The 27,230-nt window shown below is 40.0% G+C and overlaps 3 protein-coding genes across 7 annotated transcripts; 1 reads left to right on the forward strand and 2 right to left on the reverse strand.

Annotated features, from left to right (window-relative positions):
* Positions 1–96: 96 nt before the first annotated feature.
* On the reverse strand, positions 97–7,590 carry mlst8 (MTOR associated protein, LST8 homolog (S. cerevisiae)). 4 transcript variants are annotated; one of them, XM_061232770.1, is made up of 10 exons: positions 7,457–7,590; positions 6,579–6,701; positions 5,891–6,045; positions 5,450–5,501; positions 5,153–5,315; positions 3,871–3,946; positions 2,598–2,750; positions 2,170–2,294; positions 1,901–2,064; positions 97–670 (listed from the first exon to the last, which is right to left on the reverse strand). In XM_061232770.1, the coding sequence occupies exons 3-10, from the start codon at positions 6,017–6,019 to the stop codon at positions 552–554; spliced, it is 981 nt and encodes a 326-aa protein (XP_061088754.1). In that variant the 5' UTR covers positions 6,020–6,045; positions 6,579–6,701; positions 7,457–7,590; the 3' UTR covers positions 97–551. The 4 variants fall into 4 exon arrangements, with proteins under 4 accessions (XP_061088754.1, XP_061088755.1, XP_061088753.1 ...); XM_061232771.1 differs by lacking the exon at positions 6,579–6,701 and having other exon boundaries at positions 7,457–7,582; XM_061232769.1 differs by lacking the exons at positions 6,579–6,701; positions 7,457–7,590 and adding an exon at positions 6,517–6,576.
* On the forward strand, positions 6,940–14,653 carry narfl (nuclear prelamin A recognition factor-like). Of its 2 annotated transcripts, none has more exons than XM_061232767.1 (11): positions 6,940–7,238; positions 8,373–8,468; positions 9,295–9,438; positions 9,974–10,103; positions 10,651–10,785; positions 11,098–11,216; positions 11,487–11,616; positions 11,999–12,071; positions 12,468–12,605; positions 12,822–12,979; positions 13,765–14,653. In XM_061232767.1, exons 1-11 carry the CDS (start codon positions 7,173–7,175, stop codon positions 14,004–14,006), a joined length of 1,431 nt encoding a protein of 476 aa, XP_061088751.1. In that variant the 5' UTR covers positions 6,940–7,172; the 3' UTR covers positions 14,007–14,653. The 2 variants fall into 2 exon arrangements, with proteins under 2 accessions (XP_061088751.1, XP_061088752.1); XM_061232768.1 differs by having other exon boundaries at positions 9,977–10,103.
* Positions 14,654–16,603: 1,950 nt separating this feature from the next.
* On the reverse strand, positions 16,604–24,157 carry meiob (meiosis specific with OB-fold). Its single transcript, XM_061230480.1, has 13 exons — positions 24,095–24,157; positions 22,190–22,247; positions 21,825–21,956; positions 20,955–21,027; positions 20,365–20,560; positions 20,133–20,233; positions 19,980–20,032; positions 19,791–19,886; positions 19,556–19,651; positions 18,812–18,965; positions 18,426–18,612; positions 17,685–17,771; positions 16,604–16,714 (listed from the first exon to the last, which is right to left on the reverse strand). Exons 1-13 carry the CDS (start codon positions 24,155–24,157, stop codon positions 16,604–16,606), a joined length of 1,407 nt encoding a protein of 468 aa, XP_061086464.1.
* Between the last annotated feature and the right edge of the window lie 3,073 nt (positions 24,158–27,230).

Raw genomic sequence — 27,230 nt, forward strand, 5'->3', positions numbered from 1 at the left:
ATACATTGATTCTTTTAACCTGCAGTTCATGACTTGACACATTCTTGTTGGCTGGAGTGTCTCTTCTCAACAATAAAGCACCATTATACAAGGTACCACTGTCTGTAGAAGTTCATGTAATCAAAGCCTAGAGACTCACGCTGCATAAACAAAGTAAGGTTTGTAAATAAATATTTTTACAAACATGGGTTTTCCCTTTAAGCAACACCAAATTTAGAGAATGATAAAACAATAAAATCAAACCTACACAAATCAATTTCAGAGTAAATACTAACATTATTGTGAACTTGTGGATACTTTAAATTCCATTTTTTAAATATTTATTACATTTGGTCATTCTTGGTCAGACAGACAACTACAGTTTTTGCATACATCTGGTTCAAGACGCACATCAGAGCTATACCCGATCTGGTCCGTCCTTAAATAAGGAGCTTAAAATGCAGTTTCCTTTCCTTCTGAGGTGAAGTGAGATTAGATTAGCTTGTGCACCGGGGCCCTGGAGGAGAGTCATAGCTGGGAGTGATGCTGGAGCTCAGAGGACCCCAGGCGGCTCAGCCAAGCACGCTGTCGTTGAACGCCAGGCACACGACGGCCTTCTGATGGCCGCTGTACTCCCGCTTGATCTCGCCCGTCTCCACACACCACAGCCGCGCCAGGTTGTCAGAGGAGGCTGGAAATCAATCGAAGCCCAATCAGTCCATCAACTCGACACAAGGCCATCTACACAACACAAAAACAGGCTACCTTTGTCTTCTCTGACAGAAGAGAACCAGTAATGTGGTCACTGTGCCTGTTCAGACAAGTCAAACTAGATTAAATGGGGAAAAGGAATGTAAAATGAACAGAAAATGGACAATGCTTTGTCTATTGATTGGCTCGTTGATGATGCTTGATATTCCTCAAGCTCCTTCAGAAATTTTAGTTGTGATTCCTGCAATGCTAACCAATATATCTGTATGAGGTTTATCAATCCTTATTAAATTTCCTCACTTCCACAGAGGTAGACTACCAGTATACATACAATCTCATTCATTCATTCTAACCACCATACCACTTCAGTTGTGGAACATCTGCACATTTAAACAGATTAATAGTAGGCATTCTGTTCCATGCTCAACTCAATTTATGTTCTTAAAATGGTTTTCAAAATTGGACCCAGTTCCTAAAACATTCAGAGTGCAATGAAATGGTACTGAGCATTCAAAATCTGGGGTTAAACTAATACTTAATTGCTAGAACTTTCCATGTTACTGATAAGGATGCAGTCCAGCCTGATTCAAATTTAGTGTAAAAAATGTGATTGATGAAAATAATAAAGACAAAATGAGTTGACACTGCAATGCCTGAGCATGGTTTTGATCAGTTCAAAAAGTACCTAGATCATTTCACAATACTGTAATGCTCTGGTCTGGCACACAAGACTCTAGCCAACTCAACTGCCTGTACACAAAACTAGGCAAGTGATTTCAAAACTGATGTTGACCAACTTGTGGCTGTTGATGAAATACTTACCAGGGCTAACCTTGTGTAATGACAGCTAACACACTTCATTATTCAGATATCTGCTCACATTCCTTCCTACTGCTCATATTGACCAAAGGCACTCTACACCTACTTATTTTATGAAAGCAATGCTTGATGCTTGGAAATCTCTGTATGCACACAAAGTACGAATATGTAGCAATTTGCTGTTACCTTAGTTCATGCACAGTTACCATTTTCAGCTGAGTTTCACTGACGCTTTATTTTCAAGACATGTACAGGTATTCAAGTTCTAAAATACGTTTCACCATTTATATAGATTGGAACCATCTCATAAGTATCTCCACACTATGCCATGACTGCTACATTTAAACATCACTTTAAACATCATAACGGCGAGCCATGCAGGAGGACTGACCTGTGACTATGTACTGAGAGTCTCCAGAGAAGGCACAGTCCCACATCCAGCCACGAGACGTCTCCCCGGGGTTGTTGCTCTTGATGCTTAGCTCTGTCATCAGCTGGAAGTTGGACGTCCTCCAGATCTTGCACGTCTGATCTGCAGAACACGTGGCCAGTAGTCTGTGGCAAAGACATGAGTTTTCAGAATGGTACATTGGATTCATTTGAACAAATGGACTGCGAGTCGGATGCGTGTCTGATATCACACGGGCCGACTACACTCACGTGGAATCGGGGCTAAATTTGCATCGCAAGGAGTAACGCTTGTGAGCTGGTATCTTGGTCTTGGGAATAAGCTGGGTGACCTCATCCCCCATTCCTCCCGCCAAGTTCCACACGTAACAGTTCCCCTGAGGAAGAGAGGGTGACTGTAAAGCTCTGCAGAATGTGCACAACACCCCAACTCCAACACCAACTATCAGGGCTGGCCCCCAAAAACACAGACCCTCACACATAGTTATAACTGTCAGAAACACACAGTTTTATACCCATCCCTCCCCACGCCAGAAGGAAGCATCAGTCTCTATTTCTGCATACATTAGTTCTCATAGCAAATATTTACATAAATTGGAGTAAGCATCCCAGATTTATGTCTTTTCCATTATGTTGGGAGTGGTTTGTACGGCTTCGTAAAGGTTGAAGCCGGAACTCACGGAGCTGTTGACTGCAGCCATGTAGCTGGCATCGGGGTCGATGTGGACGGAGTTGACTGAAACCTCCGGCTCTGGGATGAGCTGCTCATTGTGGTCCGTTTTCAGATCCCAGATATGAATCACTCCACTCTGGTCTCCAACTATCAACTCTGCCTACAGATTGAAATGCAGACAGTAATGCATAAAGTGCTTCTTTTACAGAGAAGCATGCAATACAGCTATTTTACCCAGTCTGTAATCTGTAATCTGTAATGACTGCCACATGCAAACTCAACATACAAAAACTAAAGGTTGCAATAACCACAAAACATTGTGTAAAGTGTAGAAACATTACACAATCTGAAAACAAAATAATTTATAATATGAAACTGGCCACTTATGATTTAACAGTGTGACATACCTTATCCCTAAATACGTGACACAGACATTGTCAAGCCAGACAGGTCAAGGTCAAGCCAGGTCAAGGTCAAGCCAGACAATACTGCAATTTTTACAAATTGTGCCAAATTTTCGATGGCTGTAAGGTCATGTTCATGTTCAGTTATCCAACACACTAAAAACAGCTAAAAAAGGACGAAGAAGCTCAGTGTTGAACTCAAAGTAAACATGACCAGGTGAATCTGTCAAGTAGCTGATGGAGAATTCAATGTCTGTAGATTTAGTTGCCAAAGCAGGTTGATGGATCAAAAGATATATTCACAGCCAAGATTTATGAAGGCATCACCATTTTGTCCAGTAACCTATTGTGTATTTTCACTTTTTGAATGTCTTTGAAAATTAGTCTTGCTACTCCCTCTAGTGGGAAATGCTGGGAAATAAATAGAGTGCCACCTAATTACCATATATACTGTGATTCACACAACCATGTTTGTTTCTCTATTATTAACAAGAAGACAGAGATAATATACACTTTATTTAACCCTGTGGGGAAATTTGTCCTCTGCATCTGACCCATCCCAGGTAAATGCAGTGGGTAGCCACAGTGCAGTACCCGGGGACCAACTCCAGTTCTGAGGCTAGTGCCTTGGTCAAGGGCAACTACGGGAGAATGCCTAACATCACATGCATGTCTTTTGACATGGGAGGAAACCCGGAGCAATCCCACACAAACACGTGGGGAGCAAACTCCACATTGTTATGCAATGCTTACCGCAGTTGCATTTCTTACTTAATTACTTAAATGACAAGATATAGCCATTATCATACTGCTGGAGATGTGAAAGAGCCGTTATATGCACCACTTTGTAAAAATGTACGTCAACGTTGATCCTACCTGATTAGGATGTAGACATACACAGTTAATAGGAGCATTGACCTGGAAGATTCTTTGGCACTGCAAGTTCCTTGACCTTCAAGTGAAAGAGAAAGTAATTATAAATATATCAAGGAAGTGGTTCTCTCATGGAAGTGAAAACATACCACTGTATGAAAAAGTGGTGACAGTTGTGCATACGGAGAAGGGACAGTTACAGTGGTGCATATGGAGAAGACAGCAGTTACAGTGGTGCATATGGAGAAGAGACAGCAGTGACAGTGGTGTATATGGAGAAGAGACAGCAGTTACTGTGGTGCATATGAAGAAGAGACAGCAGTTACAGTGGTGTATATGGAGAAGAGACAGCAGTTACTGTGGTGTATATGGAGAAGAGACAGCAGTTACTGTGGTGTATATGAAGAAGAGACACCAGTTACAGTGGTGTATATGGAGAAGAGACAGCAGTTACAGTGGTGTATATGGAGAAGAGACACCAGTTACAGTGGTGTATATGGAGAAGAGACAGCAGTTACTGTGGTGCATATGAAGAAGAGACAGCAGTTACAGTGGTGTATATGGAGAAGAGACAGCAGTTACTGTGGTGTATATGGAGAAGAGACAGCAGTTACTGTGGTGTATATGAAGAAGAGACACCAGTTACAGTGGTGTATATGGAGAAGAGACAGCAGTTACAGTGGTGTATATGGAGAAGAGACAGCAGTTACTGCGGTGCATATGAAGAAGAGACACCAGTTACAGTGGTGTATATGGAGAAGAGACAGCAGTTACTGTGGTGCATATGAAGAAGAGACAGCAGTTACAGTGGTGTATATGGAGAAGAGACAGCAGTTACTGTGGTGTATATGGAGAAGAGACAGCAGTTACAGTGGTGTATATGGAGAAGAGACAGCAGTTACTGTGGTGTATATGGAGAAGAGACAGCAGTTACTGTGGTGTATATGAAGAAGAGACAGCAGTTACAGTGGTGTATATGGAGAAGAGACAGCAGTTACAGTGGTGTATATGGAGAAGAGACAGCAGTTACTGTGGTGTATATGGAGAAGAGACAGCAGTTACAGTGGTGTATACGGAGAAGAGACAGCAGTTACAGTGGTGTATACGGAGAAGAGACAGCAGTTACTGTGGTGCATATGGAGAAGAGACAGCAGTTACAGTGGTGTATACGGAGAAGAGACAGCAGTTACTGTGGTGCATATGGAGAAGAGACAGCAGTTACAGTGGTGTATATGGAGAAGAGACAGCAGTTACAGTGGTGTATATGGAGAAGACACAAGCGTACCTCAGGTCCCAGATACGAGCCATGCAGTCCTCTCCTCCTGTGTACATCCAGCGGCCATCTTCATGGAAGCCCACTGATGTGATGTTTTTACTGACACCATCATAGTTGATGACAGGGTTGGGATTGTTAGAGTTCAGATCATACATGCGGATATGTTGGTAACCTGTTGAAACAGGGTTCAGCGAAAAGGTATAAAACATGTTTTGGGAATGTATGTGTGTGTGTGTCCACCTCACATACCTTGATAGTTCAATGAAATAGCATTTTTCTTTGCAAGGGTGTGTTTGTGTGTCTCACCTGCAGCTGTGATCATACTCCGATCTGGAGTCACTTCCAGGGAATTCACCTGCTTGAAACTTGTGTCAAGGAAATGAAATGTGAATGTGCAAGTATTGTTCTGCTCATTCAGTTCCTTGAGTCCTGAAGAGAAATAAAATTCTACCAGGATCAACTATCAAAATAATACACATATACATCAGCTGCATCGCGGAGAAAGGGGTCTGTCACTGAACAATATCGTGTTGTGTCTAAATCCCTGTTGGAAAAAAAGCTACTATTAAAAATATAACCACATCCAGTGCTGATTTATACGTGTGATGACTATCGTCTCACAAAATACTTACCTAAAAATAAAAGAAAATACAAATGTGTTTTCTGCATTGTTAAAATTAGTTCATTAGTTACAATATGCAAGTACGTGTTTTTTCGAGGAAAAATTGACTGATCATATAAGGATACCGAGTCCTGATGCTGGACTGTCCTTGTACAGATACCGCTGTGTGCTTGCCAGAATCGCACCGTGTGGTCATATCCAGCAGTGGCAAGAATTACGGGGTCACTGCCAACTGTTCCCTGGTTCACATTCATCTTCAAACTTTGTAGCCGCTCCGAACCTGGAGGGATATTCACATTATAGCACGTCAGAATATAGACAACTTAGTTGTTTAATTTTATTGAAATATTCGATCCATTCGGCCACATGCTTTTCATTATGACGTGGTAGTCCCTTGCGCACACAAAACACAGACAGCTACAGACATTACAGCTAGCCTTGCCTACTTGAACATTCAGGCCCGAGGTAAATACCAAAAACACAGCAAAGGACACAGCAAATAGATCAGCCGTCTTTTAAGTTAAAATACAAGAAAGCACTTCCAAAGATATCAAGGCAACAAAATGAAATGGTGGAAATGCACACGTAAGGACAAAGCCAAACATTGTGTATTTTTGTTAGCTCTACGTTAAAATGTTACCATTCTCAAGTCTGCTAAATTTGAGTATAACACAATTATGTACTCCGGTTAATGACACGCTGTGCATTTAAATTTAAGTTACACAGATACTACATTTATCCAACAACTAACCGATTTCAAACATGCATAAGTAGTTAAGCCAACTGTCTAATATTCACAAAGCTCACATTTACCCTCTTTTCAGAATCTGTGCGCAGTTGATCTTTATGGTGTTCACCCTAAAACACTCCCACCGTCACTAAACTCTTCTCATAGATGGTTCCATAGTAGAAACGGCGTACCACATTCGCGTTCATCTAGAGTTGACAGTCATTTGACAAGATCAAGAGAACAGAAATTGCGTGAGTAATATTTCGGCTGGCTTTAGAATGTAGTGAATGTAAAACTATCGATAATCTGTGTAATATTTCTATACAATTTATATATATAATACCGCCACACAGTACAGTAACGTCACTGAGCTGAATTGACACTCGTGAACTCCTTCATTTATGTAAATGTAACATTTTACGGCTATTTACGGAAATGGTTAAGAGTTGTTGGCGCGATGACTGATTGGTCATATTGCCATCTATGTGCTAGTTATGAAACGAACCTGCTTCTAAACCTTTTTTTCCCTGTGAGTTAGATTAATTCCGTGATACAGGATAAGAGTTGTACAACGTTTACAATAGTGACGTAGTTCGCTCAGTTGCAGTCGCTGATCACAGAGCATAGTACTGTATCGTTATAGCTAACCCTCGTGGACTCAAAACAGAGGGTAAAATATGGCATCGCAATTCAGTGGTATCTTACAACTAACGGATTTGGATGATTTTATTACTCCATCTCAGGTAATGACTAGCTAATTGCATTGCCATTTTGCGCACATATTTAGCTCGACTTAATATATTTTGCCAAACCAGTAACCCGTATGCATATTTTAACCAACTAGCCGGTTACCGGCGAGGGTGATCCAGAAATTTGCCAGTTTGACAACGTTAACTAGCTGACTGAGATGGCTAACTTAACTATATAGCCTAACGGTAACTAACGGTACAAGTCAACTTACACGCAGTATGTTGAACGATTCAGCGAGTTAGTTAGTTAGCTAGTTATTCAGTGATCCCCAGTGCTGCTCCTGGAGAGCCACAGTCTCAGTCTGCTGTTTTTTCTTTTCACCGTAAGATCAGTAACAGTTAGAATGCATGTGACTAAATGTGACCAGAAACGAAGTGACCAGAGTTAGCTGTATAATTAAGTGCTTTAACGAGTCAATTGTTATGGTACTAGTCAATTGCTGATTAGCAACAAAGGCCAGCAGACCACGTAGATCTACAGGACCATACGCATTTGTGGACTAGCTACTGAGCTAACTCATCATTTTGTAACGAGATTTTTCATATCCAGTAAAAACTCATTTTTCAGTAACGATCTTTCCGAGAGAGACAGGAATAACAAGTTCTAACGGGTATTAAGTAAAAACAGTAAATTGATATTAACAGGCCCTATTTTCGTCATTTTGTTAAACGATTTAACTACGCGACATTGACATTGGACATTGACTTTAACCCTTTCTGTTCACATCCTGGACTAACTCAATCAGTCGTACTGGAATTTCAAATGTCCCTTTCAATGTACCCTGATGTAAAATCCAGCTATTACCAGTTTGAAATTACCAGCTACTAACTGTTTCAAAACCTAGATTGAGTTGTTTTTTCAACAGGGTATGCTACTATTTCCTTGTATTATATATATGTGGTTGTAAAACCATATTAATATTTGCGGTCAAATCGCAGATAGTTTAGTTCGATAGCTTGCTGTCGTGTATATTTACTGTATGTTTGAGGAGGTATTTACTTTTTTATTTGTAACAATCTTGCATTAATTGATGTATTGCAGGGTACCATGTTATGATATCTCTTATATTGAGGGCTGATGCATTTCTGACAAGTATACATTGTGTAAATTGTGTTTTTGTTTAACAGGCGTGTGTAAAACCAGTCAAGTTGGAGAAGAAGCCTGGGAAATCAATTGCCAAAATTCAAATTGAAGATGATGGGAGTTATTTTCAGGTTAACCAGGTAAAAATGCAAGCAATTGCAATTCATTTATTCACACATTTCTCTCTTAAAATACAAATTGGTTCATTTTCTTGTCTACTTTATTAGGAACACTTATACACCTACTTATTAATGCGATTATGTAATCAGCCAATCATGTGGCACCAGTGCAATGCATAACATCACTCAGATACAGGTCAGGAGCTTCAGAAAATCAACCATCAGAATGGGGAAAAAATGTGATCTAAGTGACAGAATGATTGTTGGCGCCAGACAGGGTGGTTTGATTATCTCAGAAACTGCTGTTCTCCTGGGATTTTCATGCCCAACAGTTTGCAAAGAATGGTGCAAAAAAACAAAAAATATCTAGTGAGCAGCAGTTCTGCCAGACTGGTCAAACCTGACAGGAAGGTTACAGTAACGCAAATAACAGCATATTACAACAGTGGTATGCAAAAGTGCATCTCTGAACACTCAACACATCAAACCACTAAGGGGTCAAACCTCTAACCTCTAAGTCTAAAAAAATAAGTAGAATAAATACCTAATAAAGTGCTCACTGAGTTTATATTCAACCAAATGCAGCTGTTCTCTAATACTATGGGCTGAAAGTGGGAACTTTAATAATGGATAATGGGCGACAGTATAGTTTAATATTTAGAAAACTGTTGTAACCCAGTTACACGTTCATTTCCAAGGTCATTGTACACTAGAGCAAGATACTTAACCTGATTTGCTTCAGTATATGTCCAGCTCTATTAATGGATACTTTGTGAAAATATTGCTGCATAAAATGCCTTAAACGTAATGTGAATGTAATATAGGTGCACACACTGTGTGTTGGCAGGATGGTGGGCTGCAGAAGTTGGAAAAGGCGAAGATTACACTGAATGACTGCCTGGCCTGCAGTGGCTGTGTAACATCTGCTGAGACTGTACTGATCGCCCAACAGAGTCAGGATGAGCTATACAAAGTGCTCCAACACAACAAGGTACTGTGTGCTGTACATCTGCCATAACTACGTACCATATACTGCTCCCATTACATCCGCCATAACTACAAACCATATACTGCGCCCATTACATCCACCATAACTACAAACCATATACTGCGCCCATTACATCCACCATAACTACAAACCATATACTGCGCCCATTACACATCCTACCTAACTATATACTCAATACTGTTTTCCATATACAGCAACACAAAGTACCTGTAAAACACTGTATCCCTTGCATAAATGCATGACAATGAATACTGTGCTCCTTATACAACCTTGTACCAAACTATTGCTTATGCAGTGAAGGTACAGTACTAGACCTATACAGTGTACCCCTTCCATATACTGTACCTCTAACACAACAGTGTACCATATTCCTAATTAAACTACAGCAACAAGAGATCAAAATCACTAAAAAACAGTGAAGAAAATTACACCACAACTTAATCTTACTCTTAGTTTTTACACTATAAAAGGTGATATGAAATATGTATTTTACACACACTGTGCTGTTTTTATCCAGCAGAACAGCGCTGAGCAGACCGTGGTGGTGGTGTCTGTGTCACCACAGTCCAGGGCCTCTCTGGCAGCACGGTTTAACATGAGCACCAGTGATACAGCCAGGAGGCTGACTGCTTTCTTCAAAAACCTTGGTGAGTGACCACTGTACTCGAGTGTTCACCTACTGACCTCAGCTTTATCACCAGCTAGTGTCTGCCTCTCCCTGCTCTTCTACAAAAGGGTCTGGCAAAATGTTTTGTCTATTGTGCTAGTCCAGCTGTTTTCAAGTGATGAAATTATACTTTATTTTCCCCGGCGTATTGGACTGTTTTCAGGTGTCCTTCTGCCCTATTTTGGTGATAATGCTGCATAAAATGTTTTAATAGGATATGTGTGGGTTGTCACTGACCCACCCTAGCTTTGATGACGTCAAGTATGGACAGAATGTCTGCACTATAACGTGAAGGCAAAAAGAAGAGTTTTCTAAGCTAATAAAATAATATACACCCCAATAGACACAACTTTTGTCTAGAAAGTGGAAGTTGGTTGTGGAATGTCAGTGTTGGTGGTTGTGTTTCAGGGGTGCACCATGTGTTTGACCACTGGCTTCAGAATTTCAGTGTTGGTGGTTTTGTTTCAGGGGTACACCATGTGTTTGACACTGGCTTCTGAATGTCAGTGTTGGTGGTTGTGTTTCAGGGGTTCACCATGTGTTTGACACTGGCTTCAGCCGGAACTTCAGCCTGTTGGAGAGCCAGAGAGAATTTGTGGAACGGTACCAGCGCAAACAGCAAGACAAGAAGGCCCTGCCAATGCTGACCTCTGCTTGTCCAGGTAGTCACTCTACTTCCTTCTTATTGGCCAGAAGGCAAAAACAGTGTTCTTAGTTACCCCTCCATATCAGTATTAAACTATGCTATATTTAAGTTTTTATTAATCAAGAAGTCTGATCGATAAACTTTTAAATAAATGTATATTTTCGGTAAAATGTAAAGAAATAATGAATCCCAGGAACTGCTTTTATATGTTGTTGGCCATACCAATCCTCCGCCAGCTCCCACCAAACTAGCGTTGATGCATCGATGCAGCGTAGAATCTGTTCTAGTCCTCACACACGTCCTGTGCTCCTGTGTGCATGGTGAACAGGCTGGGTCTGCTATGCAGAGAAGACTCACGGCGATTTCATCATCCCCTACCTCAGCACCACTCGATCCCCACAGCAGGTCATGGGCTCGTTGGTGAAGAGCTACTTCGCTGATCAGCACGTACGTAATGGTATATCGCTCAGTAACCGTACAACGTTGATATACGCTGACCTGAGTCGTAGGTTGGGTATGTGTCACTTGAAGCACTGTGATGTTTGTGCATTCATTTGAAGAGCAAGGTGAGAAGGTGAAGGACTGCACGTTTTGGGGGAGCTTGGGCAGCTAGTTTAATCAAAAAAACGTTCTTTCCAACCCTATTTAGCAATTAAATTGGTGTTTCCATTTGAAATGAGTGTGTGCTGAGTGATGTTGGTTATTTTGTTTGTGCAGAACCTCACCCCAAAACAAATCTACCATGTGACAGTGATGCCCTGCTTTGACAAAAAGCTGGAGGCGTCTAGATCAGATTTCTTCATGAAACAGGCAGACACACGAGAGGTGGACTGTGTCATCACGTCAGGTATGGAGCAAAAAGCTGACGAACAAGTGACACATTTAAGATTTCTATATAGAGCTGAGCTAGATACTATATGTCTGTCTGTGGGAGTGCAAATGAACTGTTGTTTACAACAACGGCAGACGGACATTTTTCGGAGTGCTTAAGAAACATAGAACCTCTTCTAGTCTTCACCAAGGTTCATATAGGTTCACACCATGAATGACACTGACCAATGTAAGTCACCCTGGCTGGATCTTATGTTCATATTAGAACAATAGCACATATATAAACTTATTATGTGACCTGCCTTGTGTGCTGTATGACTGTATGAGGTATAGAACATTTTGACGAGTTCTTACGTTCCTAGAAATAACCTGAGAATGATATGAATTGTGACATGCAGGAGAGGTTATGAAGATGCTGGAGCAGGAGGGGCTGTCTCTGAATGATGTGGAGCCAGCGCCTTTGGACACCCTGTGAGCTTTCCCCCATTAGCGTATCTAAAACTGTATTACTTTTATTGCAGGAATATGTGATAAGTGTATACCAAACAAAGCATTATATTTTTGAATGTGCTGCTAAATGTATAGCATATAGCATAAAATGGAGAGTGAGTTGTGTCGTGTGTGGCTGCAGGTTCAGTAGCGTGTGTGAGGATGAGCTGAGGTAAGGGAGAGTGAGTTGTGTCGTGTGTAGCTGCAGGTTCAGTAGCGTGCGTGAGGACGAGCTGAGGTAAGGGAGAGTGAGTTGTGTTGTGTGTGGCTGCAGGTTCAGTAAGTGTATACCAAACAAAGCATTATATTTTTGAATGTGCTGCTAAATGTATAGCATATAGCATAAAGTTGAGTGAGTTGTGTCCTGTGTGGCTGCAGGTTCAGTAGCGTGCGTGAGGACGAGCTTCTTCGTCACGAGGGGAGCAGCTCTGGAGGATACCTGCACCATGTGTACATGCACGCTGCCAAGCAGCTCTTTGGAGTGGAGGTGAAGGACATCACGTACAAGACCGTCAAGTAAGCCCTGCAGCAAGGCCTGGTGGTACACGTATAACGTATGTCAAATGTGTCGTCAGAAAATGGGGTTTTGTCAAGTTTGCTGTGTGATCTACGGTGTGTAAGGAACTACTATCACTCAGAATGGTGAAGTTGTGACGTTTCGTTAAAGACGTTCATTTTTTAAAGACCTCATTAGAGGCAAGCAGTTGACTGGCCTCCTTTGTCAATCTTCAGGAACAAGGACTTCCAGGAAGTTACCCTGGAGAAGGACGGAACGGTTTTGCTGTCTTTTGCGACCAGTTATGGCTTCCGCAATATCCAGAACCTGGTGCAGAAATTAAAGAGAGGAAAGTCGCCCTATCACTTTGTGGAAGTGATGGCTTGTCCTTCAGGTGAGGGAATGAAGAGTTTCCAGTTGTTTGTCCCGCATCTTGGCTCAACAAACATTAAGCACAACTGTCCCATTTCTCAAGATTTCTCAAATGTAGACAGCTTTTTGGAATTGTAAGAGGACCAGTGCACTATTTGCCGCAGTGTAGAGGACAGGAAATGAAAGAGAATGTAGAAATTAGGGTGTGGTAAGATGTAATTCAACAGCAAAATGCTGGTGAAATCTCATTTGGCTTGATACGACTGAATTACAAATGCTTGCAATTGAAAGCAGGTAATTGTAAAAATGTACGTTACAGTTCTAGGAAACTTTTCCACTAGGGTGGCCAATGAAAGGAAATCCTTGCCTTACACCAGTGGTAATAATGCGATTGATTAAGTGCAATAGTTCAATGATTCAGCATTCAACATTCCCAGCTGTGAGATTCCTGCTGTATTTTGATTGTTTCCTGAATGCTGTGTTCTCGGAGTCTCCTAATGGCATTTTGTGTACTAAAATGCCATTGGTAGATGAAAGGCAATCGGCATGTTACAGTAAGGCACATGGTTACTTTCCTTGTCACACCATCGGCCACACTGCTGAAGGTAATAGCTATGGACACCGATACATACCATTTGTCACTATTTGAAGAAATAGTGTCATAGAGGGGGTGCTAATAAAGTGGTTTGTAATGGGATTGAATCTGGCCCTTGCATAATGAAGGATGTACAGCAAGGTATCTTTATATTTGACGATGTTTGGGACAATATGATACTGAGCGTATCGTTTCTGTGACCGTCACGGCAGGGAAAGTGAACGGGGGTGGGCAGGTGAAGCCGGTACCGGGGAGGTCCAGCAAGGAGGTGCTGGAGCAGGTGGAGGAGCTGTACCGCGCAGAGGAGACCCGGGCTCCAGAGGAGGAGGCCGCGGTGGAACACCTGTATCAGACCTGGCTGCAGCACGTGGGAGAGGAGAAGGCTCGGGAGCTGCTGCACACGGGATTCCACGCCGTGCCCAAAAACACCAACGGCCTGGTCATGAAGTGGTGACAGTGCAGTACAGAGTGGAGTCCAGCCTGGACTCAGCTGAAGGGCGGGCGGGGCCCCCGCACAACGCTGCTTCTGCCACGCTGCTGTCCGTCCTCTCTGTCTGCAGCCCTCAGTCCAAAAGTCATCACGTATTGTCACGTATGTAAACCAGAATTAAATGTGTGTTAGCTTCTCAACCATGTCAATGACACAGGTATATATTTTGTATTACTCCATTGATTTTATTTTATTTAAAATTGCTTTATTGTTTAAATCCTTGCAGTTGGCAGTAAAATCATGGAGTTTAATTGACGCAAAGCACCACTCTTTAGTTGCACTAGCTCCCCCTTGTGGAGAATCCTCAGCCTGCTAAGAGTGTGTGTGGCAGTGAAGTCCATCTAAAAAAAACTACATGGATTTATCCTGGTTAAGCATGAAACAACATAAAAATGACCAGGCTTTTCTTCCTGTTGGTTTTACAGTTTTCGTGCCAACTTTTAATGGAGGATTCAAGTGTATGGCTAGTGATATTAGCCGTGAAGTCTGAAATACGCACAGAATATGATAAAGTATGCTTATGTGATTAAACTCTGATTTCTTGCATATTAAATACCATGTAAGTGATGTTTTATAATATATGAATTTAATTAAATATATTTTACAACATATGATAATTTGTCATTGACATTGTGTATAGATCAGTATATTGAATTCTGCATCGTAAAGACTGCAGACTCAATTACCAATAGCCATGAATCATCTCTACATAATAATATAGGACCCCCCTGAGCAATTGTGATGCTGTAATCCAGACATAACAAATCCCATCATTTGAGTTACTGCATGTACACACAGGTACATGAGATCAAGGGAAGCTGGGTATGTTCTAATGAGGTTCATACAGTTCACAAAATTAAAGGTCCATATCAACTATGGGAAAAGTCATGAAAGGCAGCATATATACTGTATATACTGTCATGTATTATTTTTCTCCATTTCTAGTGATAAAACCGTGGTAATTAGGGGTTTATTTTTTACAAAATGTGCTGCGATGTCTAATGGCTGTGACTAACCGTAAGTACACAGTCACATCTGTTCCTTGCTTGCACTGTCTCATTAGCCATTAGCAGCTTGTTAGTCACAGACCCTGACCTTTGCAGCTAAAAATGACATGGAAACGGTAAGCCTCTTGCCAGTGTTGTACACTTATAACCTGGACGAACAATGATTGTTCTATACTCCTCTTTTACATTTTTATTCCATATGGTGACTTCAAGATTAAGTTAAAACGCATCCTGTATGCAAATAAAGATTCATATGCATATACAGTCTTATTTGGTAAAAGCACAGCACAGCTAAAGCCAGTGTTCCCAGCATAGATGTACAGCTGCACTCAACACTAATAATGGGACAAGCTTTGGCACTAATAATACTCAAAGGACTGAACTGTACATATGCATTCACTGCTACGTTCATGTAAATGATAACACAACCATCACACAATTACATAGTTCTACAGAAAACTGAGGCACATTTTCATTTTACTATGAGTAGGACTCATCTGAATATAAAATTCTGTACACTGATGAGATATGGTGGCGGCACGGATGGTGCAGTGGGTAGCACTGCCGCCTCACAGCAAGGAGGTCCTGGGTTCGAATCCCCGTCGGCTGGGGCCTCTCTGTGCGGAGTTTGCATGTTCTCCCCGTGTCTGCGTGGGTTTCCTCCGGGTACTCCGGTTTCCTCCCACAGTCCAAAGACATGCAGGTTAGGCCGATTGGAGAGTCTAAATTGCCCGTAGGCATGAGTGTGTGAGTGAATGGTGCGTGTGCCCTGCGATGGACTGGCGACCTGTCCAGGGTGTATTCCTGCCTTTCGCCCAATGTATGCTGGGATAGGCTCCAGCCCCCCTGCGACCCTGATCAGGATAAGCGGGTTCAGATAATGGATGGATGGATGGATGATGAGATATGCTTCTGTAAAGCTGAGCAGCTGACCTAAAAAGCTACAGCCATTTTCCTGTGCCATTCTCCACTGTCTGTGAGGTGCTCTGGTGACACCCAAGGGGGATTCACACCAGGCTGACATTTAAGGACATTCTCAGCATGTCCTTTCTGGCTGACAACATGACTCAGGGAAAAGAGTATTGCCATTCATTACTTTTTTGTTCAGTAAAATATTACCAAATAAATAGGTTTTTATCACATTGATTCAGCAGATTTAACTCCCAACTCCATGAAATAATGTACCTATCAGAAATGTAATATGTGATATAAAATGATGTATTTCAGTAGGGATGCAAGATGTAATATAATATGACAACATAATGATAAACGTTACTGTGTAATACTTGAAACATTTATTTTGTATCTATTTATACTATTTATTTTGTAATCCACGTGTAACCAACAGTAATGTACAGTATCACATACTTCAACACCTTATTTTTAAAAATGAACACATCAAATTACTTAACTCAATAAATGTATCAGGAAATTTATATAAACATTACTATATTCACTCAAACGTATCAGGTCAAAATGGTAATAACTGAAGGTATTACTTCCACAAGTACATTGAAAGCCACAACATTGACCCAGAATCCCAGAATGTGTTATTTACTTGCACTGCTCAGTCAGAACATGTTGACGCACTTCCCCTGGATCAGCTAACGTGCAGGACAGGATGCTCCCTCTCAGCCCAGTTCTGGCTTTAGAAGAAGGAAGAACCTGAAATTAAGCACATCTTCCACTGAAAATGTTTGTAAAGAAAAGATTTGCCCGAGATTGTGCTATATGTCAAATGGGAATAGTGCACTTTGGTGAAAAAGTTTTTTTCAATTTGCGATAGATTTGATCTCTCTTAGATAATTGTAGTGGGCACTGTAAGATAAATATGTATTGTAAAACTGTACACTTAATTAGGAACACTATACTGGGTAGGACCTACATTTGCAGTTTTTTGTGGTATGGATTCCACAAGATGTTGAAAACATTCCTTTGAGATTCTGTTCCATGTTGACATGATTGCATAACGCAATTTATGCAGATTTGTCAGCTGCACATTCATGCTAGGAATCTACCACATCCCAAAGGTGTTCTCAAAGTGTGCCAAGAAAACATTCCCCACACCATTACACCACCTCCACCAGCCTGGACTGTTAACACAAGACAGGTTGGGTCCATGGATTCATGCTGTTGGCACCTAATTCTGACCCTGCCATCTGTATGCCTCAGCAGAAACTGAGATTCATTAGACCAGGCTATGTTTTTCTAGTCTTCAACTGTCTAGTTTTGGTGAGCCTCTGCCCATTGCAGCCTCAGATTTCTGTTCTTGGCTGATAGAAGTGGAACCCGATATGGTCTTTTGCTGTTGTAGCCCCTCCACCTCAAGGTTCGATGTGTTGTGCATTTTTTTTTTTTTTTTTTTCGCACCATTCTGAGTGAACTCTAGAGACTGTGTGAAAATCCCAGGAGATCAGCAGTTACAGAAATACTCAAACCAGCCCGTCTGGCACCAACAATCAAAATCACTGAGATCACATTTTTTCACCATTCTGATAGTTGATGTGACCATTAACTGAAGCTGACCCGTATCTGCATGATTTTATGCATTGCACCACTGCCTCACGATTGGCTGATTAGATAATGGCATGAATAAGTAGGTGTACATGTGTTCCTGATAAAATCGTATATGTACCTTCAGATAAACTTTGCATCTTTCCAGAAGGAATCTCCATTTCAGAGCTGTCCTCTGACCCTCTGTCAGACAAACAAAGTCTTCAGCCTGCCATAAAATAACACGTTTAAAGATAATATTCAAACATGAGCTTTTCTTTTAATCAGCTCTTTTATTAAATGTTATCCTTTAATTATGCCTAATACTTCAATTTAGCTATGCTGGATCTTTCAAATGTCACATTTGATCCAATTCTGCCATTGCATGATTGCACACAGGCTACATGATACATTTAATACAATTAAAGGTATTAATGAAAGGTGTGTTTCACCTCAAAATCCCAGTTAACTGGATGACACCAAACCTGCTTTAAAGCACCACAATGCATCCTATGTTTCCACATTGAGTGACAAACTACATTGTTTCAAAGTGAATCTTGGTACCTGCAGCCTAATCACAATATAGTTGTCGTAAACTGCATTTGTTCTCAACAATGCCCAATAACATTTTATTGTAATGATAAATACTTGAAACAGTCATCATGAGTTCTGCCTCAAGCAACAGTGGGAACTTTACAACACGTTAAAGTATGACTATCAAGATGTATGGCCTATCACACCAACTCAGCTGCTTCTGATGAGCCCAAGGCGACTGGAATTGAATGGCTGGAGCCTTGCAGCCTTAACACTGTATTGTCATTGGACCTGGATTAACTGGCCGATGCGCGGTGGCCTCCCTGTTGCAGCCTTTGTTCTGACTCACCGTGCATCCCAGCGTGGTTTCGGCTGCAGTGCCAGAGAGCGCGCAGGACTGCAGTGTGCCAGTGTGGTCAGTGATGTCCACCAGCAGGTCGAACCCTGCTGTGGCCTCCAGGGGCTGGCCCTGTGCCGGGCACGCAGCGTTGGAGCACACCTGCATTTCCTCATTCACCTGAAATCTGCACTTCGCACTGAAATACACACCTTCCCCATTAATGCCAAAACAAGCAGTAAAATGAATGCGACTGCAAAAGTATCCCCTCGAACATGACACAGTGAATAGGCAATGAGCAAATATACAGTGCTTTATGTCACATTTAGAGAAATCACAACTCCTCAAGTAATCTCAGGCATTAAACGTGCGTGTTTTTAATATTCGTGTACACGTACCACCTGCTTCGAATGACTTTGGAAATAGAGGAGTCAATCCTCAAAGTGGTCACGAAGCCATATGTGATTCCGTAGACGGTGTCTTGCCTCTCAAGACTTTCCTGGGCTTTGAGTTTCAACTGGTTCACAGTGAACACATCAGCAATGGAATCCACTAAAAATAAGAGTGGGTATAGAACAACTGCATTATGGTGAGCATAGGGTGCTGAGCAAAAAACAGACCTGGAAACACAACAGCATTCCAACAATGATGGTTTCTGCCAATTATGTAACAGCGTCACACAACTTCCTGCCATAGTTTGGACTCATAATGAGAAGGTCAATATCAATCACTAACTGCTTATTGGTGACCATTTCCAGCCCATAGTAAAGCATGTATTTCCTGCAGAGAGCAGCGTGTTTCAAGATGACAATGTCCACAGCACATGAAGTCATCCAAGGAGGAGCATGACACTCACATTATCCCTATGTCATGGCTTTCTCAGTCACCACATCTCCACACAGCATTTATAGGATATGCTGTAATGATGACTTCAACAGCATTTTTCAATTACATCAGCTAAGTAGGAGTTGATTGACCTTCTCATTGAAGAGTGGTGATGTAGAACCACAAGTGGTGGCCAAACACGCTATTTATTGACTTCTCATTGATGTGCCTATTTTGTTTGGTTACTACATGCATGTTATAATCATTGCAGTTTGAAATGAGGTTCTGGCATCTTTAAACAATATATGAGTACATACATGGCACTTCTCCAGACTGCTTTTCTTGATCATCCAGTCCTCCAGTTTCTGAGAACTCTCTGGCGTAATTAAAGAGCTGATTGGCCTCTTTTGTGTCTTATCAATGAAAGAAAATTATTCACTTTACTTATTTACAGTCGCTTCTCAGTTTATGCCCTGATATTATTAGTTTGTAGACTGCATAACCCTTTCTATTTGTCATTTATAAGACTATTAATTCAATGGATTTTCTTACCAGGGTTGACAGTAAGGACTGTTTTTGAGGTAACTGTTGCCACCATACATTTGCGGAAGTTATCAAAACTGACACGTGCATCTGCAACGAAGAGCACTAAAATAAAAATAAAGACAATAATTAGTTCAGTGACCATTAAAATGTATTTCAATAAGTATGTTCATCACACTGAAGACAATACCACTGCACCTGTCTCTCTGGGTATCCAGGCCTGGACCAGCTGAATGGCTTCTCTGTCCCAGCTATATGAAATAGAGGTGATATTTCAGCAGGCAGAAGGAGTAATTATACTGCATGTACATACAGGCAGTAACTACTGGAAAAAATGCCCCGTCTTCTCACCAGATCAAGGAAAACAGTGTCTCAGTTTCATCAAAGAGCTTCACCTCACACCTCTGCCCTTTGCGGCCGTCTGAGGTTGTGAAGTACTTTGGCTCTCCGATCTGCAGTGGAAATATATTTCAGATGATAAATCTAATATGGAATATACTTAATGAACCGACTACTGCTGTAAACAGAGGTGAAGAGCGCTGTCTTCGTCCGGAATTCAGCCTTCTTGCGACTGGGATCTTACCGACTGAACAGCTGCGAGAATATTAATCACACTGCTGTCCAAGGTCTGCCCATTTGCCACAATATCCCCCAATGAATAGAAGTCAGTTGGATCCTTCACAGGCAGATGGAGCAGAGCAAGGAGCTTGTCATCTGCCTCCATATCTGGGTACACTCGTATTGCAGAATGGTTTTCAGTCACCAACAGCCTGTAGAAGCTGAAATGTAAAAAACATGGGCAGATTTCAAATTACACTTCCAGATAATTAGACATTTAAATCAGAGACATACAGCAAAGACCATTACTCAGATACATTTTGGGTATATATTGTACTGTACTATCTTATTTTATAAAACAAATGACAGTAACGAAACTTCGTACATCTAAACTATAATGTTTATTTACATGTAAATATGTACTTATAATGGCAATGATATATTTTGTTGCGTGTTGCAAGTGCAGAACAGGAGTTTCAGTCCTTGTTCTATACACACAGTACTGACAGCAATAACAAAGACAAGATTCACACAGTCAATATCTTTAAGAAAATATGAAGTTATGGGTGCAAATAATAATGTCCTTTACGCCTCTTCCAGAGGATAAATCTTTACCTTGGTGTTGAAGGGCAAAATCTGTCCTCTTTTTCAGCATCTTTAGTGACGACTAAAGGATTCTCAATCATTACTGCAAGACAATGTTTTCATCATAAGAAAGCATGACCTCATCCCTCAGGGTAAAAGATACAGATTATCATGTAACTGTGTGAATCAGAGATTCTTCTTCCTTTGCAGTCAGCAGTCCAAACTCACTACAGGGCTTTGGAAAAAGGCTGATGAAGCATTTGGTTTCATGAAGCTAGAAGTCTGCGTAAATAAACACTGGAAGGGATGAAGTAATTTTATTTGGTTTTGAAAACAAAAACTGTAACCATTTGAAAAATGGATTATACAGATTATACAGTAAAATGGATCTGCATCTTTCACTTCAGAGTGAAGTGTAACAAAAGGGCGATGCCTTGAATTATCAAAGTTAATTTTATTCTGCATTGTAGCAATGGATATTAATTATTGATTCATCATATCTCTTAGATAGGAATAAAAGTATTATTATTATTACCAACATTGGCACAAAAATACATAATTATGCTCTGGGCCTGAATGTCCTATGGTATATACAGGAAATTAGTTTGAGAATATGTCTTTTCATTATCCTCTGCTAAGATTAACTTTTGAAATTGAAGGGTGTATTAATTGAAATGAAAATAATTAGATAAAAGACATTTGAGAATCTGATGGTAAAATCAAATGGTAATAGTCAGTTAACCTATGCATAATACCAAATATATTTTGCTGGCAGAAATATTTTCCCTTTAGAAATGATTTGACAATCTCATTGTAGATTGCAATTACTATTCTTGTAACATAACTGGTAAATAATGTCACATGATTATGAAATAAATTCAGAAAACTGAATGATCTTACCACAGTCTCCAATTCTGAAGCTGTTGGACAGCCCGTGGATATAATCATCTCGGCCCCATGAAGAAGCATTGATGAAATGGTCTGGTGAGTCTTTAATGGTGAAGCTGAAGGTGAATCTTTCAGAACCAATATCTGACAAGTAAAATTGGTCATTTACACAATGAACACAAGAGTAAAAAAATTTCAGACTTTGTCAAGTATGTTTGAAATCCTGTCAGAAGAGGGCAGTAGAAAGCCTTTCACATTTCAATGTGAGAAATCAATACTGTGAACCTTGGAATATGTGAAAATGCACATTTATTTTACTACGACCATTGACAAACCTAACCAAAAAGTTATTTTTTAAGAGGAAAAAAATACTTTACTTTTCCTGTCTGGAAAGCCTTTGACATCAGTTTTCCCAATAACAACCCCTAAAATGTTCTGCAAATGAAAAATAACAGAATAAATTCAGATGAAGCGAAAATAAATAAAAATCTAAATTTCCAACCAAGTGAAATACAATGCCGTGAAAAAGTCTTTTCCCCCTTCTTGATATCGTCTATTGTTGCATATTTGTCACACTGAATGTTTAGACAAAATATAATATCAGACAAAGAGAGTTAACACAAAACTTTTTTTTATCATCAGGGTAAAAGATACAGATTATCAGTTTCATGAAAATGTTATCAAACACCCACAACACCCATGTGAAAAAGTAATTGCCCCCATAATTACTCAATCAAACAGCCACTTTTAATTGATAATGAGACTCTTCTGATTCAACACAGCCCTGTTGAATCTAAAGCTCACTCATATTGGACCTTGCCATCAGAGTGAAGTAGTCGCCACCAAGTTTCTACAAGCACACTGTGCCATGATCAGAGAAATTCCAGAAGAGATGGGAAAAAAGTTGTTGAAATATATCAGTCTGGAAAGGGTTATAAAGCCATTACTAAGGCTCTGGGACTCCACTGAACCGCAGTGAGAGGCATTTTCTCCAAATTGAGAACACTTGGAACAGTGGTGAATCTTCCCAGGAGTGCCCAGCCTGCCAAAATCTATCCAAGGGTGCAGGGACAACTCACCCAGGAAGTTACAAAAGATCCCAGAAGAACATCCAAAGAACCGTAGGCCTCTCTAGCCTCAGCTAGGTTCAGTGTTCATTACTCCACAATAACAAAAAGACTGGCAAAAAGTGGATTCATGGGAGAGGAGCCAGGCAGAAACCACTGCTAACCAAGAGAAGCATCAATGTCTCACATTTCAAAAGCATCCGGATGATCCCCAAGCCTTTTGGGATAATGGTCTATGGACAGATGAGTGAAACATTGAACTTTCTGGACAACATGGGTCCCATTATATCTGGCATAAAGCAAATTTACAGTAGAAACATCATACCCAGCCATGGTGACATGGTGGTGGTAGTGTCATGGTGTGGGGATGCTGTGCTACCTAAGATGGATACAGTGGCTTCAGAAAATATTCAGACCCTTCACTTTTTGCATTTTATTGCGTTGTAGATTTCATTTTAAATGGATAAAATCACCAAAAAATCTCCACTCAATAACCCATAATGACAAAGTGAAAAGATGCTTTTGGAATTTTTTCAAAAACTGAAAAACTGTAGCAGGACCTGAAATGAGCACTTCATGCTCATGAACCTACAATGTGAAAATCAAATTATATGTGACATGAAATTATAGAAAGCATCTGGTTGCATTATTTCTGCTAAAGATGGTGCAACAAGTTATTATGTTTAAGGGGGGCAACTGCTTTTTACACAGATGACATGCCTATTGCATTAAATAAATGAAATAATATATTTTTTGAATGTGTTTTGCACATTGACTCAGGTTCCCTTTGTCTAATATTACAATGTATCTAAAGATCTGAAAGCTTGCCAGGGGGCAGCCTGTAGCTTAGTGGCTAGGGTTCCTGACTGGACCTAGAAGCTTGGTGGTTCAAGCCTCAGTGCAGCTATAATAAGATCTGCCCAGCTGTTGGGCCCTTGAGTAAGGGCCTTAACCCCACATTGCTCCAGGAGGGATTGTACCATGCTTAGTCTAATCAACTGTAAGTAACTTTGCATAAAAGCATCAGCTAAATAATTTTTTTTTTCATTATTAGCCTATTCAGTGTGACAAATATTCAATAATAAATCAGGAAGGTTGTAATTTTGTTACTGTATAATGCTTTGGCCTGGAGGACAAAAATGGAATATGCGAATAAACCTAGATTTTCCGAGACACTGCGATATTCATGGTAAATAAACACATTGGATAACTCACCGAGTGCGTACAGTTTGGATGTAAATCAGATATGGCGACATAAGTATGAGCATGGTACGTCATTTTCATTCGAATAATCTAGACAAACCAGAAACCAGAAAGTAAAACAGAATGCACGACCGAGGTCACCATATAAACAAGGGCACGAAGGTTGACTTGCTAAAGCTAGGAAGGCTCATCAGTTATATTTTATTTATATGTAACTTAGATACATAGATAACTTCAAACCTTCGATAATTCACTTAGCTAACTAGTTAAGTTAATTCGCTTCACTTACGTTTGGCGGTAACGCTAGCCAATTTATTTTCTGACGAAAACAATACTGAAATTTAACTTACATTCCTGTCAAACAAGATAGGCCATATTATTCACACAACACGTTATCCCATATATGACAACAGGAAACACTTCGTATTATATTCCAAAGTATGATATCAATCATCGCTTATAGCGTACACATTTAAATTAGTCTTACCACAGTAATATTTAACCTTGGCTAATTTAACATTACCCAGTTACGTGACTGACAATGCGGCACGAGCGGGACATGACATGATGCGCGTGCACTATTGCTAGATAGTTAGCTAGCTGGTCAGGTAGTTTGATGCGCTACTTTGCTTCAGCCAGCTCATTTAGCACAAAGGGCATATTTGAAACCTTGCCGTAAAAATATATCATAGGCCACAAAAAGGTCACAAAATACTCCCATTAACATTCCAGGGAAGTACCCAAACACTGCGATCGAATATAAAACTTACTTCACCGCAGTAAGTTTTCAGGTTTCAGAACATTTCAGGTACTATCATTAGCCTATTTTAATCATAATATTGAGGAAAACAGAATTTTAGGTTGCCCTGTCTACTAAACTGCTGATTTTTATTGGATTTATCTTTCATGAATTCCTCAGTTTTAAACATTATCAATTTTGTCCCATTTTAATCCAAGTTTTGGAGTGTATTGTATTCTTAATGGATTATGTGTAAGAAACGATTTGCTTGGAGACTCAAATTCTGTATGCATCCTACATTATGTTGAATCTGTGTGGAGCCAGCAGTTTTCCGACTTGGAAGGAGGACATATGCCCATGATTGTAAAATAATATTGAATATAATTATTCCAAGGCCACAGTGTATTGTAGCCTTTCAAAATTGGCATTTAATTATTGTTGAAAACATTCGATTTACGAAATATTTGGCATTTTATTTTATCCAGTTTATTCTTTCTGTGGTTGTGCATGGCACAGTTAGCACATAATCTCTGCCAAATGCCAATGGAGTTATATAAAACTGTAAACACAAAACTTAGAATTTTCTGAAACATTTCTTCAAACATTTTTACATGATGTATTGTTAACTCATTTTTATTGTGTGGTGTTTCTTAAAATCGGTTTTTGTCCTGGCTTTTACAGTAGTCTGTGTATTTAAGAACCATGGTCTTTTTGTTGTTTTCTTTTTTTATTATTTTTCACTTCATCTTTAATGTTCCAGTAATGCAAGAACATGCCACTGTTCACATTTTGGCGTGTGCTGGTGGATTTAGATGCAGAATTGAACTCAATATTTGACAGATGCCATCTCTCACAGATGGTTCAACAGGGTTTTCTTTGTGTTTTTCAATGTGTCCAAAGATGTTTTGCAAGGCCTCTTTTGATGTTCATCAGCCTTACCACCATTCCCCCTTAAATTATGACATAGCATTCTGCATAAACAGGGATTAAACATACAGTAGAATAAGGACCTTTACACATTTCTCATAAAGGAAATAGATAAGTGTTTAAGGAGCATTGTGCTTTCTCACAGTGAAATTCAGCTCTATGACATATCAAAGGGAGTGTTTACCTTGAAACAATGTGTAAAACGTAAAACACAAATGTATAGGTATGCTGTGCAAATAAATTTTAATCATGACTATAACATAGTCAATTTTACCATGTCTTGCAAATCCACATATAAAATTATTATTTTGTGATATAATTCCTGAATTCCTAAACAAATGTTTTTTTACCTGACATATCTTTACATATTTGGGAGGCTAGATTCCTTTATTTTTTATATATTTATTCATAATAAAATAATCACTCGAATGGAGTGGGCCACAAATTATGAGATGAGTCCTCTGAGCCTTTCTGAGGTTACCGTAAACATTTTTTGAAACATATTTCCATTTGATATATTACATTACATAGCGATATATGGTTCTTCCTGTCCTTTGTGGGAGATTTTATGATCCTGCCTTATACAGTGATTCACTTTTCTGTGCTGTCAATGAAGTACAGTGTGGCAGCACAGTACTACAAAACACTTTCATTGCATTATTGCATGATGGGGAACAAACCACCTGGGCTCATATTTATTTCACCTGTAAAATTGAATTATAATTGTGTATTGATGATGAAATATGTTGCTAATGGTAAAGAGACTTACCACATCAATATTACGTATTGTCTGTGATTAAAATTGAATTTTCACTAAAAAAGAGGGGGTGAATAGAAAGTAGTTCTTCAAAGAACTAATCCCCTCTGGAGGTGCAGTTATCACTTGTTAAGGTCAATAGTACAATAGGACTGTAGCTGTCTAATTTAAATGTGCACAGTAGGGCATTGTTCATAAAGAAACAAAGATCAGAAGTTTGGCAGGTGTCAATGAAACATGAGTGCATCTTTTTTAATCTATTATGTTTCTTAGAATATAGGCTGATTAAAGCAGGGAGCGCAGATTTCTATGCATGGCTTTATTTTGCACTATACTACACAACTTGGATGAAAAATAAGTGGAAAAAACACTACACTATTTCAGACGATTTCCAAGAAACATGCAAATGAATGAAGTTAATGATGAACACATGGTGAACAAACTGGCCAAGTCTTACTATGCAGGATTTTCATCTTGAAAATATTCTAAAACAGTCTCAGTCTTTACTATGATACACTGGTGTCTGTGTTCGCTTCTGCCCAATACCTTGCTTGTGTACTTGTATTTGTTATTATATAAACTCATCAGGCCACATACACTCTATGATTCAATAGAGGGAGGGTAAAATGAGACTTGGATTAGCTTCTACGGTGGTGAACTGGGTTTTAGAGATTAGCCTTGGTGGCTAACCATTAATCAAGTGGCTGGCTGGCATTTGGTAACGT

This window comes from Conger conger, chromosome 2 (assembly GCF_963514075.1).
Source record: "Conger conger chromosome 2, fConCon1.1, whole genome shotgun sequence".
NCBI classification, from domain to species: domain Eukaryota; kingdom Metazoa; phylum Chordata; class Actinopteri; order Anguilliformes; family Congridae; genus Conger; species Conger conger.

Bases quoted from the DNA above. Each gene is read 5' to 3' on its own strand.
- mlst8 (XM_061232769.1), bottom strand. The intron at 5,502-5,890 runs GTATCCTTATAT...ACAAGTTTCAAG, and splicing joins CAGTCCAGCATCAGGACTCG to CAGGTGAATTCCCTGGAAGT. The intron at 2,751-3,870 runs GTAGGATCAACG...TTCAATCTGTAG, and splicing joins TATGTCTACATCCTAATCAG to GCAGAGTTGATAGTTGGAGA.
- narfl (XM_061232767.1), top strand. From the start codon at position 7,173: ATGGCATCGCAATTCAGTGGTATCTTACAACTAACGGATTTGGATGAT. The intron at 11,217-11,486 runs GTACGTAATGGT...TTGTTTGTGCAG, and splicing joins GCTACTTCGCTGATCAGCAC to AACCTCACCCCAAAACAAAT. The intron at 12,980-13,764 runs GTGAGGGAATGA...CCGTCACGGCAG, and splicing joins AGTGATGGCTTGTCCTTCAG to GGAAAGTGAACGGGGGTGGG.
- meiob (XM_061230480.1), bottom strand. From the start codon at position 24,157: ATGACGTACCATGCTCATACTTATGTCGCCATATCTGATTTACATCCA. The intron at 19,887-19,979 runs GTGCAGTGGTAT...TTTTTATTTTAG, and splicing joins CTGGATACCCAGAGAGACAG to TGCTCTTCGTTGCAGATGCA. The intron at 17,772-18,425 runs GTGAGTCAGAAC...ATTTTATGGCAG, and splicing joins AAACCACGCTGGGATGCACG to GCTGAAGACTTTGTTTGTCT.